Source organism: Arachis hypogaea, chromosome 17, assembly GCF_003086295.3.
Source record: "Arachis hypogaea cultivar Tifrunner chromosome 17, arahy.Tifrunner.gnm2.J5K5, whole genome shotgun sequence".
Taxonomy (NCBI): domain Eukaryota; kingdom Viridiplantae; phylum Streptophyta; class Magnoliopsida; order Fabales; family Fabaceae; genus Arachis; species Arachis hypogaea.
The window spans coordinates 3,617,569-3,640,796 of record NC_092052.1 but is presented as its reverse complement, the minus strand read 5'-3'; the positions used below and the strand labels follow the sequence as shown (position 1 = coordinate 3,640,796).

Genomic DNA, 23,228 nt, shown 5'->3' with positions numbered 1-23,228 from the left:
TATTATAGATTTTTATACATAATCTTTTAAATAAGGAAAAGTATAAAGGGACAATGAGAATATTAAATAATGTGAACAATTGATATATCGGATGTTCAATTCAATAAATATGCATATAATTATATAATGATTCTTTTTTATTCGGTCTATTCATGCACAGTTTACAATGACTAGATGTTCAATTCATTAGGTGTGTGAATGATTATCCTAATGTTAGGGTTTAAGAGGTAATTTAGAGATAGAATATTATTTTATTTTATTGAGTCAATTTTAGAACTATTGTTTACATTGTTCACAAAAATTATTGTCTATCTAACAAAACTCTTTAAATAATTAAAATAATAATAGGAGAATTTTAGTTTTATAATTAATTATAAAATAATTTATATAATTCTTAAAATAAAAAGTATATCATAATAATTAACAAATTCTATTGTATAATATAAAAGTGCGGTATTTTGATTATATTATTGTCTTTCTTAGTTCTTGTTGTTTTTTGGTTTTTGTCTCTCTCAAAGTTATAGTAAAAAATTAAAATTAATCTGTTCGAGATATATTCTTCATTGATTCTTTAATTATTAAAATATAATTTTTTTTGTATTATATAAAAAAGGGTAAAGTATACTTTTTGTCCCTAAAGTTTACTAAAAGTTTCAAAAATATCCCTAAGTTTTGATTTGTTTCAATTTTGTCCATCAAGTTTTCGATTTGCATCAATTTTACCCTAATTACTAATTTTTTGATAATTAATATTTTTCTTTCCAAATATACCCCCTTCCTTATACTATCAGCATCATCACAATCCTCTTTCTCTCTTTTCATCTCACCGTCGTCTTCACCACCATCATCATTATTGAGCAACACTGTCAATCTCCTCCTTCATCGTCGCCGGCCAAACCCCTCATTCTCCTTCTTTCTCCTTTCTTCTCCGACCCTCCATCTCCATCACCACCATCTCTGTTGAGATCCATTCTCGATGACCATCACCATTTTTCTTCTTCTTCGCGGAAATCCAGCACCCGTCGAAACCATCGCTCTTCCTCCTTCTCTATTAGCAAACCCAGTTTCCTATCTTTTCATTGCATGTATATATCCTGTATACCCTAATCAATAATTATACTAATAAATTAGGCCCCTTTTGTATTTGACTGCAAATTGAAGCCTAATTGAAGATCCAAAGCTTTGTTATTACTTCTATGACTTTGTATTTGATGATTTGAAGAATCAAGAAAATTGCAGGCTTGAAAATGTTGTAAGTCCTATTATTATTATTATTGTTATTATCTGTACTAGTATTAGAGAAATTGAATATGCAAGAATCTTGTGGTGAAAAAGCAGCAGCTTGATATGATGATGGCAGAGATGAATACCAATTACTATTTGATGCTTTCTCAACCAAAAAGTTTGAATCTTGATCTTTGATGTTGAAGCTAATTTGGGATTTTTCACAAATTGTGAAGTCATAATAGTAGTTGTAAGAAGAAGGATTATAGAACCAAGGTGTGTTACTGTTATTATGATTATGATTATGGTAAGAAAAATCATGATGATTGTTGTTTGGGAAATTGGGCTGTTGAAGATAGTAGTTTATGGTGGCTTTTCTTGCTTGAAGCTGCAACCTTTTCGTCTTCATCCTCTTTTCTTTGTGAGCATTTTGGTGCCCACCAAGTGCTTGTAAATTTGCAAATTCCTTCAAACAGTATTGGCACTCAAACTTTCTCATTATTATTAGTGGTTGTGGTTCTTTGATCTTGTGCTGTGGTTTTTTTTCCTAAGCTGGGTTTGCTAACAGAGAAGGAGGAAGAGTGATGATTTCAACGGTGCTGGTTTCCGCAAAAAAGAAGAAAAAGGGTGGTGGTCATTGAGAATGGGGCTCAACGGAGATGGTGGTGATGGAGATGGAGAGTCGGAGAAGAAAAGAGAAAAAAGGAGAATGAGAGGTTTGGCCGGCGACGATGAAGGAGGTTGACGGTGGTTGCTCAATAATGATGATGGTGGTGGAGTTGACGGTGAGGAAGAAAAGAGAGAAAGGAGAGACAGAGGATTGTAATGATGATGATAGTATAAGGAAGGGGGTATATTTGGAAAGAAAAATATTAATTATCAAAAAATTAGTAATTAGGGTAAAATTGATGCAAATCGAAAACTTGATGGACAAAATTGAAACAAATCAAAACTTAGGGATATTTTTGAAACTTTTAACAAACTTCAGGGACAAAAAGTATACTTTACCCTATAAAAAATTATCAATGTGATTTGATAGTCATAGTATCTCACAAGATGTTAGTATTAAGGAAAAACTACCATTTGTACCCATAAATTTTGCGAACGCTGATAAAAATACCCATCAAACAAGAAAACTAACGTTGTACCCATAAAAGATGGGTTCCGTGTGACAATAGTATCCAGACCGTGATTTTTTGTTGATTTTTTAATAAAATTCCCAAATTATCCCTTATATCTTCTTCTCCAAATTTCAAATTTCGCAACCCATTACCATGTTCAACAACAGTCCCCTTCTGTCTCTCTTCACCATCATCATCATCAGAATCCAAAGTGAAATTCATGGAATTCTCCAACTGCTGCATCTCAGCAAAACCAATCGGCCTGTAACTGGCAGCAGCAGAAGAAGATTCTAGAGATCCTCCATTCCTCGCAGAGATTACCGAATAAGCACCAACAGAAAGAACAACCATGAGAGCAAGTTGGCAGTTGAACTGAAGCGTGGCAAGGGCGCTGGTTCTGTGGTAGTCCATGTGGACCTTGCACCTCAGAGTATAGTTTCCCCTGCTCAGCTGGTGCAGGGAGCACCCTTGCGTCACCCAGCCGGAGAACAAAGCCAGGCCAATCTGAATGATCCACGTGCCCTGAAGGATGAAGCCCATTCCACGGTCCAATTTGGGGAAAGCGGAGCCCGGAGACTTCAATTCAAGAAAAGTGGAGAAAACACATACAGCGATGGGAACCAGCAAGAGACTGTAGTAACGGTTTTCGACCCCGCTTGGATCCTTCCTCTGAAGGTAGAGAACAAGAGGAACTCTTGGACGAAGGCGAAGGCAGCAAGGAGTTCTAATAATGATGAGGGGAGAGGGAGGGGGAAGGTGAAGAGAGAGAGGAGGGAGCAAGAGAGGAAGAGGAGGGCGATTGGTAGGAGTTGGAGTTAGAGGACGGAGCCAACGGCGTCGTTTGAGTTGTGTGCGTCGAAGAGGGAGACGAGGGAGTTGATGATGATGAAGGCAGAGAAGATGGAGACGGAGATGGAGAAGAGAGAGGATTGAGATCGAGAATGGGAATCTTGTTTGCGGTTGGAGAAGGTGGCTAGGAGGGCTTCGTGGGAACTCACCGGAGGTGCAGAGGAAGAAAAAGGATTAGGGTTGTGAAATTTGGAATTTGGGGATGAAGATAGAAGGGTTAATTTGGGAATTTTATTAAAAAATCAACAAAAAATCACGGTCTGGATACTATTATCACACGGAACCCATCTTTCATGGGTACAATGTTAGTTTTCTTGTTTGATGGGTACTTTTGTCAGCGTTTGCAAAATTTATGGGTACAAATGGTAGTTTTTCCTAGTATTAATAATAAATATATTATGCAACATTGTCAATACTTTGAAATGACAAGAAAATATTTTTTAATGTGTTAATTAAATTATTACAATTTAGTTAATATACTTTAAATTTTAAATATCTAAATATAATTTTTTAAAATAAAAAAATATATATTTAAAAATCAAATCACCCATCCGCGACTGATTCGGTGAAAGTCACTTGGTTTTGACCAAAGTTGACCGAATTTGATCAATTTTTTAGCAATTGGCATAAATAGTCTTAAATTTTTATCTAACTGTTCTCACCTATCAATTTCACGTGAAGGCAATTGACTGCACCTAAATTTTCACCGTAAATAATAGATTGACATGGTTCGTTCACATACTATAGATGGCAAATCCGAATCCTCGCGACGCTGCAATAATAATGAAGATTAAAGCAAAGATGGAGAAGGCATTGCCTCTGGTTACGGATGAATGCTGCATCTATAGGGTGCCTCGTGAGATTCGCAAGCTCAAAGAAGATGCATACACTCCAAAGGTTGTTTCAATTGGTCCTTTTCATTATAGGGATCCAAACGTGCAAAAGATGGAGGGCCAGAAAACAATATATTTCAAAGAATTCATTGAAAGAACCAAGACGAAGAAGAACTTGGAAAGTTTTGTGAGTTGCGTGCAAGAAGTGGAGCCAAAGGTTCGTGGTTGCTACTCAGATGACATCAAGCTTAGTGAGGAAGAACACGTTATGGTAATATTGGTGGACTGCTGCTTCATATTAGAGATTTTACTCAAGTACCATTTTGGGTACATTCTTTTGCCAGAACGGTTAAGAATTTCTATACAAGTTGATATGTTGATGATTGAGAACCAAGTCCCTTTCTTTGTTCTTGAGAAACTTTACAATCTAGCTTTTCCTTCTATCTTAAATGGCCATTCTTCACTATTAAGTCTGGCTCTTTGTTATATGGTTCCCAGTGGAATAATCTTTCCTGCTGATTATGAATATCAGCTATCGTTATCTGAGATGAAATAGCTCATTTCACAGACCTATCCAGGAAGCTTCTTTTATTATCCTGTGACTTATCAATCTTTGGAGGCTCAGGAGAAGTACACGTAACGCAACTTTATAGTGCAACTGAATTGAATGAAGCAGGAGTAAAGTTTGAGGTAAAAAAAGCTAGTCCATGTTTACTAAACTTGCAACTTTCTGGTCATACTTTGAGAATCCCATCTTTTAGAGTGGAGGACAATACTGAAGTTGTTTTGAGAAATTTGTTAGCTTTCGAGCAATGCCACTATATCGAAGAATCCTACCTCTCTCACTATATCACAGTCCTTGATTTCCTTATCAACACAGACAAAGATGTAGATTTGCTGATTAAGAATGGAATAATTGAGAATTGGTTAGGTGATAGCAATGCTGTGGCTACAATGTTCAATGGTCTTGCCGTGAACATTTTGGCTTCAGACTTTAATGTGAAATATTCTTGTATTTTTAAAGGCTTGAATGATTTCTGTCAGAAGCCTTGGAACAGAAAAGTAGCAACTTTGAAGCGCGACTACTGCAACACTCCGTGGAGAACGGTAGTTTCTATTGCTGGAATTTTTCTACTTATTCTTACTGTTGTTCAGACAGTATTTTCGATCCTCCAAGTTGTACTCTAGTACTATATTAATGTTTGTGTTGTGTTGTTTGGATTCGATGATTATGTTAATGTTCATTATGTGGTGTGGTAGATTTAATATTATTTGTATTTTAAAGTAATTGAAATGTTTGTTATCAACATGGATAACCCGTGTATTTATTGAAGACCACTTCATATGGTAGCTCCCTTTTCTGTAATTCTATCAAGTTTGAATGTGATATTTTTTTTTTTCATTGTTGAATTTTTACGTTATTTACAGGTCTTTATTTTGAAATTAGTATTCAAACTCAATTTGGTCCCTAAATTTGCACATAAACCTTAATTTAGTTCCTAAAATTTTTATTATTTCTATTTAGTTCGTAAACTTGGCAAACATGACTCATGTTAGTCTATTTTGAGATAATTTTATGTCACGTCAAACTCTCTAAAGCAACATTATTTAGTATTTATTGAAATTTTTCCTCCCAAAACAAGTGATCTAACATCGTTTTAGATTATTTGAGCGCCAAAACTAAAACAGTATTATTTTACAAGTTCCAATATGATATTTGTCTGTTCATATCAAGGCTCTATTAATATTTGTGTGTCAAAATTATTTCAATGGCTAATGTAAATCATGTTTATAAAATTTAAAAACTAAATTAAAGCTCATGTGCAAATTCGGGTATTAACTCATTCAAACATCATGTTTTATCTTAAATAGAGCGAGGAATGCTTTTCAATTTCAATTGTAAGATAAAGAATGTGCATAGACTAAGGCTTAGTTTGGTAAAGCTTTTACTTTTCAAAAGTAGCTTATAAAAGCTAACTTTTAAAAAATGGCTTTTTAAAAGTTGTAGCATTTATGTTTGGTAAATCAAATTAAAAATTGCTTTTAATAATCACAAGCAACAACAATTACATTTGGTAAAATAGCTTTTAAAATTTAAAAATACTATAATAGACATAAATGTAAGCATTAAATTTGAAAATTAGTTAACATATGAGGTTATATTAGACTTTTAAATTTTGAAAAATACAAGCCAACTTTGAAAAGCTCTATCTTAGGTGCTTTTAAAAGTACCCCGATCTTTTAAAAGCTGCAAGCACAAACACATGATCTTTTTTATTTACCAAACACAAAATGAGAAGCTTGAGCTTTTAAAAAGCACAAGCACCTCTTCGAAAAGCTTTACCAAACCAAGCCTAAGTCATAGAAAGTCTTAAATCAACTTGCAAGTATGCAAACTACGAAAAGTAACAAGAAAGAAAAATACTAACATAGGCTAGCATATCTAGAAAAGTACCAATAATTTTAAAATAGAAATTAATTATATTTTTCTCAAACCACGTAACTCATTTTACCTCTTCAACTTGTTCAGTATCAAGTAAATGAAGATTCCTCCGTTGATCTCTTTAACCAATTTTCTCTTGAGAAATTAAGTAATTAACTAAACAACAATTAAGACTTAAGAATCTTGAACTTTGAATATATTCAAATCATCTTAAAATCTCCTAAATATACAACTCTGGATCTCTAAACTTTGTCGGCAATTAATGGCAAAATTACTGATATAGTTAATATGTACATTTAAAAAAAATTAGAGTCGATAACATGTGCGACAAGTCTTTTTGCTTTACAAGTCTTATAATTTGGGCCAAATCTAACAAAAACTATATTCACCTACTAGAATGTGATAACATGTGCGACACTTCTTTTTCACGTTCCTCCTTCTCCTCCTCCTCCTTCTTCTTCTTCTCCTTTTTCTTTGCGTTTCTCCTTCTTTTTCTTTGCGTGTTTCATCTTTATCGTTGTTTTTTATTACCGTTGTTGTTACTGCATTTTTTTTCCTCCTCCTCTTTATATTGATTTTGTAATATTATGTATTTTTTTCTTCTTTGTTTGATTTTTTCTCCCAAAAAGAATTACAAGAAAACAAAATAAGAAAATGAGGAAGAAGAAGCAGTAGAAGATGAAAAGGAAGAAGAGGAAAAATTTTGAATTATGCAGAACTTATCAGAATAAAAATACACCCAAAAATTCTTAAAATACACCAAAATATCTTCGTACTACACTCAAATTTGCTGCAGAAAAATGTTTCCTCTAATGCTATATTTTTTCTTCTAAATTGAACCACACCTTAGCCTTGGATTCAAAAGAATGCAGTATTATGTGTTTCTTCTTCTTCTTTGTTTGATTTTTTTTGTTTTTATTCTTGTTAAGAGAGTAAAACAAGAAGAAACTTGAAAAGGTAAAATAAGAAAAAAAAAAAAGATGGTGATGAAGATAAAAAAAAAAAAAAGAAGAAACAGTAGAAGATGAGAAGGATGAAGAGGAAAAATTTTGAATTACGCAAAACTTATCAGAATAAAAATACACCCAAATATCTTCATGTTACATCCAAATATCTTTGTACTACATCCAAATTTGCTGCAGAAAAATGTTTCCTCTGATGCTATATTTTTTCTTCTAAATTGAACCACACCTTAGCCTTGGATTCAAAACAATAATCAATTTCGTTCTGGTTCAATTGACAATCTGAACCTGAATTATTTATTATTTATTATCTTCAACAACGAGATAACTGATGATGAAGGAGAAAGAGAAAACGAAAAGAAGAAAAAAATTTTCAATGAAAAAAGAAGAAGGAAGAGAAGGAGGAGGAAGAAATGGTGTTGATGACAACGATAACGAGAGAGAAAAATTACGAAGAAGAAGAAGAGGCATGGAGAAAGAAGAAGAAGGAGAAGAAAAAGAAGAGGCACGGAGAAAGAAGAAGAAGAAAAAGAGGCACGGAGAAAAACGTGAAAAAACGCGTAACTATAAACGATTTGTATTACTTGTATGGAAATCGCTTATATGTGAAAAATAATTTATTTTTTTTAATGTTTAAAGCTTACAAGTTAAAAGATACATGATCTAACATTCATACAAGATACAACTAAACCAGAAGTTAATATTATTAAGTGGATATTACCAAATAGAGGATGTTATTTAAACATCGAGAAATAAGTATTAACTGAAATACTGAATACCCACCATGATCTAAAAATTTAAAATATTTTTATATAAAATTTATAAGATCATCTATAATTCCTAAGTATCTTTAGTTTAGATTAAATATTTTGTCTACAAAAATCTAAATAAATGAAACACAAAATTATGCACAGGCAACGAAACAAATCTTAAAAGTTTGCAAATCTCATCCCTAATTAAGAGAAACAGAATAATAGAAACTTTTTAATTTTCCACCAATTTTATATACATCACATAATGCTTGCATCATGCAAAATGGCTATACTGGTTCATGATGCAAGGCATGACAATTAGGTGTGATTCAAAATAGTGAAGAAAAAAAAAAAACTGCCAACTAAAGCAGTCAGATGCCGAGACCATTGATTTTGGCCTTTTGCTTCCATCTTGGAAGTTAAATGTGTTATGTTTTGGCATCACCATAACATAACACTTGAAACAACCCCAAACCTCTATAGAAATCAAAGAAGGAAAATAATAATACTATTTGAGGCATTAATTTTGCCTTTCAAACAAAATCACTTATTTACCAAATAGAGACATGGACTTCATGCTGTATAATGGAATGTTCTATTTGGCAGAGTACCAGTTTTGAGCACACTTGGCATCAACGGAGAGGTCAACTTTTAGAATGTTTTTTCCATGGAAGGGTTTGGCCATGCATTCTACAACTATGGCCTTTGCTACCTCAGCTGACTCACTTGGCCCTTCCAATATCACTTCATCATGAACCTGCTTTGTCAAATAAAAATCTTAAATACAAAGTACAATGAAAGTTGCTTCATGGATATTGAAAAAGGATTCAGATTTGGATTAACATCAATAATACAAAGATAAAAAGGTTAATGTTTTATGATTGCCTATGACAAATAGAAGGGCATCATAATTTTAATGCTAAGAAATTAAGGAGTGCAGCACTCCATGAAAATTAACTTGTTATTAAAGGTAAAAATGAAGAAGAAACCAAAAAATAAATACCTTAAACTCTAAATCTGAACTATTAATATAAAATATAATAAATGGAAAGCTAAGATTTGTTTAATTAACAAAGAGTGCAGTACTCTTTACTTAGGAGCATTTAAGGATGAGCCAATTTGGTGATTTTAGGAGAGGACAAAAAGTCTGACAACTAACAAGTATTACTTGCCTGAAGTAGTAACTTCCATCCGAGCTCCTTCAACTGTTTATTATTGGAAATTTCCAACATGGCACACATGGCAACATCTGCAGCACTACCCTGTTGCATTCTAAAAGTCAGAAACCCATGAAAGAAAGGTCTACATGCCAAAACAGGCCACAGACTAAAGGCACCGGAGTATGAACTATTCAGAATTCATTATGATCAAACTTGAGAGTGTAGTGATAACTAAATGAGGGCAGGGGCAAAGAATGCAATAGTTTATTTGAAAGCATTAAGAACCTGCACTGGAGTATTAATAGCAGCTCGTTCAATGTGACCTTTCTGATACTTGTTGGCTTGCCCCATCAATGGAAACCGCCGGGCTCGGCCCAGCAAAGTGTGAACACAATGGAACTGATGAGCTTCTTTCTTGCGCTCCTCTTGCCATTTCAAAACTTCTTTTCTATCATTGTACCAAAGGTCAACTGTCTTCTTAGCTTCTTTCACGGAAACCTGAGAGGCAGACAGAAATTGTCTGAGGTTGTCCCTAGTAATACTAATAAGGAATGAACCCGGCATACCTTCCAATCCTTTGAAAGCCCCACTGGAGTCTTTCCATAAGCAATTGAGAAGTTAAGCATTTTCGCTTTTCTTCTTTCCGAACCAAATGCATCCTGCAATGAGAAAAATAATAGAAATACCATGTATGTTCAAAACTTCTTTTAATTTTTAATTCATGAACAATTGAACATGACATGAATATCATCACATACTTCATATATCCACAAACTGAACCACTGAATGGATTTTCAATGTAAAGAATACTACTGATGTAAGGATGTCCGCTGATAGTTACCTTCAGTAGGGGAACTGGGGGTTTCTCTTCGCCGGGCTGAGGATGCCACTCAAGAAGCACTTCCTTTTTGTCAACTGCTTCACGAATATATGGATACATATTCATCGCTGTCCTTGAATGGAAATCTCCGCCGGCTTTGAAAGCATCTAACATGCTCTTACAGTTGGCAAGATGTGCCAGTATCCTAAGTTCCAGCTGCAAAAATACATAACTCAATCAAGATATTGGACTTTCTTGCAACTATGACACCGTTAGATGAACACTATAAACTGCTAACCTGTCCGTAATCAGCAACTATAAGAGAATTTCCAGGAGCAGCTATGAATGCTTTACGGATTTTGTACCGGTCTTTTTCCAAAGCAGGTTGATTCTAATCCGTAAATTAAATATTCATCAGGTTAAGTCTCTTTTTCAGGGGAAATTATTAATCTATTACATTCAATATCAAGAAAACTCTAATGTGTCTTGCAAACTAAAATTTACCTGCAGGTTTGGCCTTCTTGCTGACAAACGTCCCGTCTCTGTGTTGATATTTAAGGAGCAATGAATACGGTTATCCTTTCCCGATATATTATGTCCCTGAAATAAAGAAACTGTGAAACTCGCATGGAAAATATGAAAAACTTCAGACATGTACTCATTGAATGTTTAAAATATGTCATGCATCTAGTCACATATCACCCATCTAGTCAACCAATCGACTAGTTAATACGAATAACATTGGATTATTTAAAAAAAAAAATACCTGCAGGGGAAGGATGAAATTGGAAATCAAAGAATTGATTGAACAGACTTCACATAAAGCAGCAATTGCATGGCAAGCTTCTCTCCCTTCTTCTTCTGTTGGAAAAGCTGCAAAGGCTGTTCCATATGCAGATTTATCTATTTGTGCAGATGCAGTTTGACTTTGAGAAGGAATTTCAGGAATTTCATCTTCACTGAGACCCAAGTCACAATTCTCGTCAACAAAGTCATATTCAGCAGAAATTTTTCCAGCCAGGGCCCTTAAGGCATCTCCGCTAACTGAGGGCCAACCACTTGCTGTGTACATGTCAGTCTCCAGCTTATACCCGAGGCTTGTCAGCTTTATATCACGGAATTTTGTGGGAGCCTTCTTGCCCTCTTCAATCACTTTATCAACATTGGGAATTTTGAATATCCGCTCAGTTGGAAGTACCTCATTGGGGTCTTTTCTGTAATGAAGAATTTGAAAGTGAATATGAAAAGTTTTATTCTATTTATACCCCTCCACACATCATGGCATACCAATTGGTCCCAATAAAGAATAAAGATATAGATAATGAAATAATCAATTTGGCAAGATTGCAATGAATGATCAGCAAATGTTTAAAAGATAACCACCTGTTTGCAATGCCACCAAAAAGCAGCTGGCGCAACTGTAGGTCGCTTCCCACATTCATGTACTTGGCATCAGGACAATACTTACATGCCCATTTCCTGAATCTATTAGCAGCTATATCTTGCTCTGCTATGGCCACTTTTTCTATGTCAGCAAGATATGCTCGATCAACTAGCATTCCCTCAGATTCCATTGTGACTAGAAGCTCACCAAATGGCCTCCAAAATTCATTATAGAAATCATACATCGTTCTTCCAGAAACTAGTACACCATCAAGTTTCCAAGGCATGGCTGACAAGTGGCTCTTCAAGCTCTCATAAAGGTTCAGAGTACTTCTAGCATCTAAGGCAGAATAACATATCCAAGGTATACGCTCATCTCTCTGTAGCTCTTCAACAGGAGCAATGGTAATTGTTTTACCCTCGGATCCGTCTTTTTTCACCTTTTTCTTGCCAAATATAGTTTTCATTGACACCTTACCAAGTAGATCCTTGTCATGATTCAGCTGAGCTGCACACATGACCCTTTTGTCACCTGTAAGTCCTTCAAGAGAATAGCCCCCATCCAAACGTCTTGATGAATCCCATAGGCGCGCCATGTGCATTGTATCGGCATGAAAACCAGACACTTTAAATCCATAGTTCTCTATAATATGACAATCAAAGCTATAATTATGCCAGACCTACAATAATGCACCGATGACTTGGTTAGTTGATTGCTTCAAATTTCAATTATTATTTGTAATCTTAAAATAAACATAGCAATAAACTCAATATGATTTTATGAAGGATAGAATTATTTCTCCATTCCTGAACCCCGATGTTGTGGAATCATTATAAGAGACCCACTTTAGTATGAAAAAGGACAAACAATTTTTCCATTTTCACCAAGGAGTTAGTTTGTCGCAGGAAGTTAAGGGGAAAAGTAGACTCATTAACTGGAGGCCCTAGAACAACTCTAGATGATTATTTAAATTTTTAATGGCATATATGCTTAGGAAGCCTTGCAAGCACCTCCATCCCCAATGTCGTGAAGAAGTCATCTTGCCATGTTTGAAAGAGACCAGACGCAACTGAAATGAATAATTTTTAATCCATCTGTGTTTCAAGGAGGAATTGACGACAGAAATTAATCGAATAAAAATTACCAGATGAAATGTCAAAACATCAGATTGAAACAGTCATGCCAGGCTCAGTGCATATTTCTAGAAGGTATCTTAGTGCATAAGAGAATCAATTAAAGATAAAATAAGTGAAACAACAAAAATGATTGGTAATTTCCCTGTTTATGAGAATGTCTAACGGCTCCAAAGAAAACTATATAGGTTGCAAACTTCTTTGTCCTACACATAAAACCACACACCAACTGGCAACTATATTCAAGTATCAAATACTTCAGTATTATGACTGCAATCCAAGCATGGGTTTACGACAGGAATTAAAGTATTAAACTACTAATCATAACATTGAAAACACAGTACAAACCAAGTGGAAGCTAGATATTCAAACAGCACGAAGCATGAATGCATGCTTACAAGGTGATACACATTGTGATGAGTAATAGGATTGAGAACATGGGACTAGCACAGAAGAAGAAAAGTGTACCTTCTTAATGGATGAATCACTAAAAAATTCAGCAAATTTATCTAAAATTTCTTGGCCCCCACCATCAAGAACATCTACCCAGATACAAGACTTTCCACCACCAAAATCAGCTTCTGGACCAGAATAAATACTGAAGCATATTATCTCCCCATGATCCACAGGAGTTTCATCTTTGACATCTATCTTGGCTACCTTTAAAACATGATAAAATCAGCATATATCTAATGCTCACTACTTATATAAAGGATAAATATTCTAAAAGCCATGTTCAAAATATGCATAATCACCGCCTTAACATAAGGGAATACAGCTGAGAATATAAATTGTACCTCAGTATCACAAGCATGAATAAGATGCCGATACTTTACTGTAAGCATCTTAGCCACTTCCTCTGCAAGAGGAATACTGTCAACAACCAGAACATCTTCATAGATACTACAGAGCTTGTCCCGAAGTTTTGATTGGTCAGAACCACGTGCCCGGCTAGGGCGTGTTGCCTTAGTTGAATCCTTTACATTTGTATCCAAAACGTTTTCACCATTAACTTTGCTATTTTTTTCTTTTCTGATCTCCTGTGTATATCCATTTAACTGACGGACAACCGTTTCAGAATCTGTACACACATTTGAATTTTTTAATCCGGAATGCTTAACCGGTGTTAAGACATGGTCAGTATGTTCTTGTAGTACAAGACTGCTATCCACATTCCTAGAAACCACTTGTCCATTACCATTGGGAGGTAATCTATTAGATGGGTAAGAACTACCAAGTTTCCTCTCATACTTCTTCATACTGTTTGTTTCCTTTTTACTTTCGGTCAACTTATATCTTGCATTAGCCCAGCCTCTATAATCACCCCCCGACAATTTTCTTTCACCGGTCATCACGGATAATCCAAGATTGCAGGGAACTGAACCCACCATACTAACTTGTGTATCATTGGGATGCAAAGAAGTCAGCTCTCCCTCCTTTGTCATTTCCTCCAAAATGCCAGTTGATGCATTTGAAAATTTCATTAGCGAAATGCAAACCGGAACCTTATGTGGGGCATTTCGTCTGAACCTCATGTCACTGTATTTATTTAATCTCACGGATGTCCTCTGCAGACACCATGAACCTTCTCTAAACCGCAGATAATTACTGCTAACAATGCTATCCGGGTGGCCACTGTTGGCAGCCTGGACTGAATGGATTCTTCTTCTACAGTTCATATCATTTAAATAACATAAATGTTAATAATCCATGAAATTCAATAGCATATTCAACATCCTCTAAAGCTATCATAAGATAATATCCAAATTTGTGATACATCATACATGTACTAACTCTTCCTCGTAACAAGCCAATTCACTTTTCTTCACCATTGTATAAGATGCATGAGTGAGTTGCTCAGTGTTCAAGAAAAAGTGAGTACAAAACATACTTATCCAATATCCTACATATTCTATACATGGTAGAAACTAGAAAATATCCTACAACAAAAACACAAACAGCAGCAAAAATTTCAACAATATGAAAACACTCGTTTCTAAAGAGGTAAAAGCGAAAACACCCCAGGTAGAAAAGATACAAGCTTTGGAGCCATAACGGAAATTAAAGACATGGGCAAGCTAAAATTTGAACCAAAATAATTTTGAGCAGAGAAAAGTGAACCTGTGAGGAGGGTCTGAAGAAGCTGAAAAGGACCATGAAGACAGAGCAAGACGGTAAGGGAAGGTGGAAGAAGAAGAGGAGGAGGAAGAAGAAGAGTGTGAGAGTGAAAAGCATGAGGGGCAATATGGTCTTAACAGAACTTCCATGGCTGCTATTCCCTCCTTCCTCAGTGACTAGAATTCTATTCTCCCCTCAAAAGCAGAGATTGGGAGCCAAAGAAGCAGCTAAACCCTGCTACTACTTAAAAAATATATTATTTATATACCATATAATATTTTAAAATTATAAAATATAAAATAAATTTATATAAAATATTCATTAAAAAAAATAATGTTTAGTTGGCACGTTTTTAAAATCACTGACAAAAATTCAGATGCCACGCAAGGCGAGGTTGTCAAATGAAAGTTCTATTCTATATTATGAACCACAGGAATGACAGGATTACAATTACACCAAATAAAAAAAAAGATTATTATTATTAATTAATTATATATTTAAATTACTTCTTAATTTAATAAAATAGTTTTATTATAAAGATATAAACGCAACAAAATTGTTATTTTTAATATTCAAGTAGAAGTGTTAATGTTTTTCTTTTTATTTTCTTATGAAAATCAAGAGATCCTATGATGGTATAATGACTAATTCTCACAACACAAATTATTTAAAAGTGTGACATAGTGGTCATAGTGGTAATTTACATTGAACATAATCACTTTATAATTATTTTTATGTTAAATTTTTTAGGAGATATTTATGGTGATTGTTATTGAAAAATGAAAATTGAACTTAATATTTTATTTTATGCCTTTTACACGGATTAAGTATTTACTATGTAGCATTTCTTTAGACAATAATAGCTTCACCTTATTGTTGAGTAATTTATTATTACATTTATAGGTTAAAGATTTAGATTTATTGTGTAATGGATACGTTTAAATATTTAAATTTTTTAATTTACTTAAATTATACTATTACAAATAGTATAAACAAATTTCATTTTATAATATAAAAAAATAATTAATGAATTAATTTGTAACAACCGTGATTATTGATTAATCAATTAGTGACTTCTTATGAATGAAATTGTGAACTATAATATGCAGAAATTAAGCATGAAACATGAAAGTGATAAAGAAAGTCATTTTCTGTCCAAGCTAACTATAATTGTGCGTTTGATTAACAATATAAATTCATTATATAATTCTCAAAAAAATTCACATAGAAATCTGAATCTATTATGAGTTGACAATTTATTATTTCAATATAAAAATATTTGATAATAAAAAAAATTAGACAAAAATAATTAAAACTTGACTTATTTAATATTTATTAATTATTATTAAAATTAATAATATTAAATAAGACAAATTTAAGCAATTTTTTTTTCTTCTTAGTATGATGATTTTAATATAAGTATATATAACAACTAATCAATAATTCACATAGAAATATTCAAGAGGGATTCACAAACTTCAATTACAGTTGCTTGAATGCATATATTCACATCCTATGACATGACCACTAATCTATTAAAATCATTCTCTCAACTGAATTATTACTATTATTATTGTTATCACTCCATTCTACATTCTTCCTTGCTAATACATTAAGAGCTGTAACTACATCACTAATCAAAGGCCTTAATTCAGCATCTTCCTGAAGACACATTGCTGCTATTGCTATTGCTTGGTGCAGACCCCTTATAGGGTATCTCCCTTCTAGCAATGGATCAGCCATTAGTGTAAACTTTCTTCTGTCTTTGAGTAGTGGGTATGCCTGAAAAAACAACAAACATTATATAAATTTTGGAACATTCTATTCACATTGATCATAATGTTAAAACTGTACGTGTGGTTTGTGTTTTCATTTTCTGTTTTACTTTCAACTAGAATGAGTTCCGCGCAATGCGCGGACGGTAAAATTTATTATGATTAATAGATTATTATAGCATTTGTAATATGGATATTTATTAAGAATAGATTGTTTATAACGGTAAGATATAATAAATATAGGAATATGAACTTTTGTAGGTTACAAATTTGGTTAGACACTATTAATTTCTAATTATTTTTTTTGTATATTTTATTTTTGTTGCTGATTTGAAAATAATAGTTGATTTGGCAAGATTTAAGTGGTTGATTCTAAAATTTTGCCAAGTAAGCGATGCTGCTGACATGGCGTTAGTAGGAAAAGAAAAATGGCTTAAAAGTAATGTGGGTAAATTTATGTATCTATTTTTATATATTAAGAATAGATATTTCTGTTTTTAAGATTTTATGAAAAAATTAGAAAAAACAGAAGGTAAAAACAGAAAATAAAAACGCAAATCAGTTACATCCTAGCTTTTGATCTGTAGTAAGCATTTGATCCAACATAATCTTATGCAAGAGATATGCTACTATTGGATCCAACATTATCTACTATGTTATGAGAAATGAGATGTTTTTGTTTTAAGTCTATGAAATTCTACAACTATCAAATGAAGGAACTATCTATGATAAGAAATTAATTCAATGACATACCCAAGTAACTAAGTTTTGCTCCCCTGATGGTCTCATATGATCAATGACTCTTCTACCTGTGATCATCTCCAAAAGCACAACACCAAAACTATATACATCAGATTTTGTTGTCAATTGTCCTGTGGAGGCATACTCAGGAGCACAATAACCATAAGTTCCCATCACCCTTGTTGACACATGAGTTTTATCGCCGGTCGGACCAAGTTTTGCTAGTCCAAAATCTGATAACTTTGGATTGAAATCCTCATCCAAAAGTATGTTTGATGCCTTGAAATCGCGATATATAACCGGCGGATTTGCTACTTCGTGTAAATATTCAAGTCCTCTAGCAGCACCTTCTGCAATTTTCATTCTTGTGCTCCAATCCAAAGCCTTTTTGTCTGGAGGTAGATCTGGAAATCATTTTCATTTCAGGACATTGACAATTCAGTGTATTCGGATACAATTTGTATCGAAATATATTGAGTTATGAATGTATCAAAATTTCCAAAAAGTCACAAATCTTTTGGAAATATGAGTATTTTACTTACCAAAAAGATGATCTTCTAAAGAACCATTAACCATGTACTCATACACAAGAACTCTTTGATCACCATCAGCACAATACCCTACTAAATTAACAAGGTAAGGATTATGCAAGAGGCTTAACATCAAAACCTCTACTATAAATTCTCTGTTTCCTTGAAATCCATTCCTATTAAGTTGCTTCACAGCAACAACCTGCATTTTAACACATCATTTTAAAACAAGATTAATTAACTTCATACTCTGCATAAAAAATAAAAGGTCAAAGAGATATGAGATGAGCTAAAGTAATATACCTGATTAGTTCCTTTAAGGAATCCTTTGTATACTCTTCCAAAGCCTCCTTCACCAATCATGTAGTCAGGGTGAAAGTTCCGGGTTGCGAAGCATAGCTCGGAATAAGTAAAAATCTGAGAGGTTAAATTTCCTCTTCCAAGTTTTTCTATTTCGCCTTCGATGAAATTTCGCTTGCTACTATCTACAAGATTAAATTTGTTCAAGGTTTAAGTGTTGGTGATTTATCATTGAGAATGGTTTAAGAGATTTGTACATAGGCCAATCATGATAAACTCAGATTATGAGAAATTGAAGAACAAAAGTTTAAAGATCAATTATTCAGCAAGAAACATAGAACAAGAAATTAAAGCCTATTGTATTAACATTATTTCATATATTTTTTCATTTTTAGGATTATATATACTTGATCTAAAAGATTTGAACACCAAAACAAAATTGGCCTCAAGACATTAGAGAAAAATTTGAAGAGATATTTCCACAATGAAGAAGATTAAGATATTGAAGATGATGAAAAGAAATTACCAGTTTTGAGAGAGAAATTGGCAAATATTGATGGTACAGGTTTCCCTTCATGATAGCTCTTAATTTTCTTCTTCAAAGTTTTCTTATGGAACCTATGTTGTGATGTGCAACATGCAAAGAAGCTCATTTTCCACTCCTAAATATTTTTATCTGACCAAAACAACCCTCATGCAGAAAAATACAACAAATCTATGTCTAAGATTACAGATGTTATAAAGATCCAATACTAATTACATAAGAAACTCCAGAAGTGGCTTGAAATTAATATTTTTTCAGGTGATCTCTTAACACAAGGGAAATTTGTTCCTGAAAAAACCAGATTGAACAATCTGGCTTCTCAGAACTATTCCCACATGTCATTGTGTTCTTTTTTTTTTTTTTCTTAAAGCCTCTAGGAAGGAGGAAAAGGCAATGAAGACTTAGTCAAATTTGTTAATCCAAAAATAACCATTTCATGTTTGATGTTATTTTCTAAAGTCCTCAATATAGGATTTTCATACTCATTAATCATAGAGGTTCCACTTCATTATGGCAAGCCAAAAAGGTGGATCATTCCCTTAAAAGTGTCATCATCTAAAATAAATAGAGCCAACTATTTTATATGGATAGCATGTGTTTATGTAATAAGTGTGATACCTAATTTTAGCTGTGATTTAGATCTTACAGCTCTGAAATTTTTTTATTGTCAATCAAGTCAATTAAACTCTTTTCAAAACATTGCTTTGATAATTTTGAATAGGAGTTTACATAATTTTTTTATGTTAATATATTAAGGGTTTTGGAATTGGATTGTTAGTTGCATATTTGATGTGAATTATTATTGATTTCAAAAGCTATACAAATTAGGTAACACCAAATAAATAGCAACTACATGCTGTTAACCTGATAACAATTAGAAAATAAAAAATGAAATTGGTACACCAAAATCAGTCACTAATGTATTTGTGTATAAATACATGTGTGGTTTAATTTAGGGTTAAGTACGATTTTGGTCCCTAAGGTATAGGTTAAAAAAAAATTTTCATCCCTAACCTTTTTTTGCATACAAAATCGTCCCTAAAGTTTAATTTGGTTTTAAAATCGTCCTTACCTTAGAGACCGAAATCGTATGGAGGTGGCGGCGGAAGCGGAAGCGTGGATCGTGGACAACTTTTTCTACTTCTTCCCTTCCCCCTTCTTCTTTTTTACTTCCCCCTTTGTAGGAGCAAAAACACTTTCTTTCTCTTATTTTTTCTTTTTTTTTTTATATTTTATAACTTTTTTGTTATGGGTAATTTGGTCAAAAATTTTAATATTTAAGTAAAAAGAACAATTTTAAAATTTTGTAACCTTAGGAAGCAAAATCGTACTTAACTCTTTAATTTTTTTTAATGTATATTTGTATTCCAACATATATTTTATACTGTGGCTGCCTTTGGTAACTAATTTTAGTATATAGGTAGCATAGTCCTTCAAAAAAAATAGAGTAGTTTGCAAAATTCTATAAATCAACTTGTGTTAGATCAGTTCACTAATCTGTTTAAACAAGTGTCAGGAGGTCGGTTTCATTGGCCCACATAGGACATTACCATGATAAAGATATTGTATTAATGGCACAAAAATTGAAGGCATAATCTGATAAGTTTGTTGCATTTCATTAGGATGCCACAACTGTTTTTTTAGGCATTCTTCACCTGCCACGAACTCTATTGAATGTCTTTCTATACTAATATAAATAAACTTTTTTTGGACCATACTGAATGAAAAAAAATGCAATATATGAATGGTCAATTATTGATGAATGGATCATGCTATAAAAAGCATGCTCTAAGGTTTGTTACAAGGTACAACTACATGCACAACTGTGCTACTTTTGCAACCTCATTCATATTTTCATCTCATGTCATTTTTGGTTTCATAAGATGGAATAAAAGGTAGAGATGACAATAGAATAGAGTGCTGCGTTTATATCCATCTCAAATATTAACTATTTGTTTCATTATCTACTATTCTGTTATTTGCAGATATTTTATTTTATTTTTCTCTCCAAACCAAACTTGCAGGTACTTTACATTACAGATTCAAATCCATCATATCCTAATCTTTATTTTTTTTATGAAATATAATATATGATTTATAAAAATATAAAGTACTAACAATATCATATAAGATTTAAAAATAATTAAAGTTATCAAATTATAAATTCAAAACAATGTTAAAAAAATTTAAATTTTATCAAACTAATTATTATTATTCAATTAGAAAATTCAAAATTTTTTATTATTATTTTATTTATTTAAAATATTAGCTTTTTACACATGCTTGTCTAAATCTAGTTCCAGTTCCAGATAAAAAGAAAGAGAGGAAGCTGGTGAAAATTGAGGGATATGACCAGGAACAATAACGATGAAACTACCATCGAAGGAGAAGAATGCTGTCTTGTTATTTTCTCTCAAATTCCTTGTCGGTTGGCTAAAAACACCATATAGGTTACTAGTTAGAATAATACTATACATCTAAATGTTTTATGAATTAAGTCTAATTAAATTAAATAATAAGATTTAGAATAATATTAACATAATTGATTTTGTTATATTAGACCAACTTAGTTAAATTTAGTAGTTAGAATAAGAGTCCTGCTAGGGAGCCAATGGACTATTCTATACGTACAATGGGTTATTGAGTTACAAAATGAACATCTTCTATACTATCTAGAATAACCATTCGAGTACTAAGGATAATAAATCTTCCCAAAAGCTTAAACTGATTTTTGGGTGATCGAACTCTTGACCTTTCGGATCTAGAGCTCTAATACCATATCATGATACCACTCATCCCAAAAACTTCAGTTGATGGAAAAAGGTAACATTAATGGTTATATCTCTAATACTTTCTAAACTTCCATTGTACACATTGTACAAATATTCTATTGGCTCTTCATACTTTTCCTTAGAATAATACTATACATCTAAATTATTTATGAATTAAGTCTAATTAAATTAAACAATAAAATTTAGAATAATATTAGCATAATTGATTTTGTTATATTAGACTAACTTAGTTGAATTTAGTTAATAAAAAAATTTAGATGTATAATATTATTTTTTATTAATTTATTACGGCCACGTAAATATAAGCATTTATTGATTATTATAAATATTTTAAATATTTTTTATTATTTAAATTTATGTATACAATTTTGTTTTCTTCATTGTTTAAGCCAATGAGAATTTTTGTATTTATATATAACTTTTGAAAGGGCCAGAAAAAACAAGCTATTTAGTTGTCACTCAAATTGCTTCAATATTGAGAATTATTTATATGAGACCATCGAAAATAATAGTTGAAGTGCTTTAATATATTTAATTAAACTATTTTGATAAAATATATATTAATATTTTAATTATTTTACCATAAAATATTCTTATCTGATCTTTATCTTTATAGTAATACAAATGGGGAGCTCATTTGCTGACGTGGCACTCATACGTTGAATCTGGGAGTTTATTTGCTTACGTGTCGCCACTAGAAATTTTTAGATTTATATTTATAAAATATAAATTATTATTTGCTTAGGTTGTTATTTTCAAATTTTAAGTTTGGGTTGTTTTACTTAGGTTGTTATTTTTTAAATTTTAAATTGTTTTATTTGTTTGGGTTGTTTTACTTAGGTTATGTTTTAAATTTCAAATTATTTTATTTAAGTTGTTATTTTTTAAATTTTATTTAGATTTTACTTAGATTGTTCTTTTTTATATTTTAATACTATTTTTTAAAAATCTGTTAACTCTTTTTAGCATTATTTTTTAAAATTTTGTTGATTTTTTTTAAATTGCAGCTACATAAATTCTTTTAGAGTTTTAAAAAAAATTACGTTAATTATTCTTCGGTTGTTACATACTAATATTACTATAAATAAAGATTTACGTTAGTTTAGAATATTTAAATTATTATTTATTTAAGTTGTTATTTTTAAATTTTAAGTTTGGGTTGTTTTACTTTGTTATTTTTAAATTTTAAATTAAAGTCAACCAAATTTAAAAAATTTTAGTTATGATGCAACTATAAAAGGATAAGTTATGAGAGATGTAAAACACCACAATTTAAAATACATCAATCTCTTTCTTTACATATATCCAAAATCTCCCTACTTATTCCAATGGCTGGTATTCACAAAATTGCTGACATCAATCCTACAATCGACAATTTGTGTGTACGTATACGAGTGATACGGTTATGGACACTATCAAGTTACGAAAATTCTCCATTACCATACTCAATTGAGATGGTTTGGCTCGATGAAGACGCGGGTTTTCTACTAATATCCTTTTATCCATGACTCTAAGGTTATTTATTTATTTTTTTAAATTAAAGTCTATGTACATTGGATTAGATATTGAATAAGTCTATATTTAACCATTTTTTATGTTATTTTCTTTTTTAAGCAGGTATCGAATAAAGTTTGGTGTCATTGATGATTCTGACTGTGCATGTTTTGTAATCTTTGACAAGGAGGCAAAACAAGTTTTGGGAAAGAGCTGTGTAGAGATACTTGATTCACTCCTATTGTTAAGATCT

The 23,228-nt window shown here is 32.2% G+C and overlaps 2 protein-coding genes and 2 pseudogenes across 2 annotated transcripts; 1 reads left to right on the top strand and 3 right to left on the bottom strand.

The window, feature by feature from the left end:
• Positions 1-2,253: 2,253 nt before the first annotated feature.
• On the bottom strand, positions 2,254-3,436 carry LOC112762608 (uncharacterized; annotated as a pseudogene).
• Positions 3,437-3,756: 320 nt separating this feature from the next.
• Positions 3,757-5,426, top strand: LOC112766864 (UPF0481 protein At3g47200-like; annotated as a pseudogene).
• Positions 5,427-8,388: 2,962 nt separating this feature from the next.
• LOC112764470 (DNA polymerase I A, chloroplastic/mitochondrial) lies at positions 8,389-15,189 on the bottom strand. Its single transcript, XM_025810098.3, has 12 exons — positions 14,803-15,189; positions 13,479-14,349; positions 13,150-13,341; positions 11,548-12,227; positions 10,931-11,378; positions 10,669-10,764; positions 10,463-10,555; positions 10,186-10,380; positions 9,911-10,003; positions 9,630-9,842; positions 9,357-9,446; positions 8,389-8,941 (listed from the first exon to the last, which is right to left on the bottom strand). Exons 1-12 carry the CDS (start codon positions 14,946-14,948, stop codon positions 8,780-8,782), a joined length of 3,279 nt encoding a protein of 1,092 aa, XP_025665883.1. The 5' UTR covers positions 14,949-15,189; the 3' UTR covers positions 8,389-8,779.
• Positions 15,190-16,204: 1,015 nt separating this feature from the next.
• LOC112764471 (probable serine/threonine-protein kinase PBL23) lies at positions 16,205-19,182 on the bottom strand. The gene is made up of 5 exons (XM_025810099.3): positions 18,672-19,182; positions 18,149-18,330; positions 17,858-18,047; positions 17,328-17,719; positions 16,205-16,581 (listed from the first exon to the last, which is right to left on the bottom strand). Exons 1-5 carry the CDS (start codon positions 18,796-18,798, stop codon positions 16,327-16,329), a joined length of 1,146 nt encoding a protein of 381 aa, XP_025665884.1. The 5' UTR covers positions 18,799-19,182; the 3' UTR covers positions 16,205-16,326.
• Between the last annotated feature and the right edge of the window lie 4,046 nt (positions 19,183-23,228).

Coding starts and splice junctions, on each gene's coding strand:
- LOC112764471 (XM_025810099.3), bottom strand. CDS start 18,798: ATGAGCTTCTTTGCATGTTGCACATCACAACATAGGTTCCATAAGAAA. Junction 18,331..18,671: donor CAATTTCTCTCTCAAAACTG/GTAATTTCTTTT, acceptor TTAATCTTGTAG/ATAGTAGCAAGCGAAATTTC. Junction 16,582..17,327: donor AGCAAAACTTAGTTACTTGG/GTATGTCATTGA, acceptor TTGTTTTTTCAG/GCATACCCACTACTCAAAGA.
- LOC112764470 (XM_025810098.3), bottom strand. CDS start 14,948: ATGGAAGTTCTGTTAAGACCATATTGCCCCTCATGCTTTTCACTCTCA. Junction 14,350..14,802: donor TCTTCAGACCCTCCTCACAG/GTTCACTTTTCT, acceptor TATGAACTGTAG/AAGAAGAATCCATTCAGTCC. Junction 11,379..11,547: donor TTTGGTGGCATTGCAAACAG/GTGGTTATCTTT, acceptor TCTTCATTACAG/AAAAGACCCCAATGAGGTAC.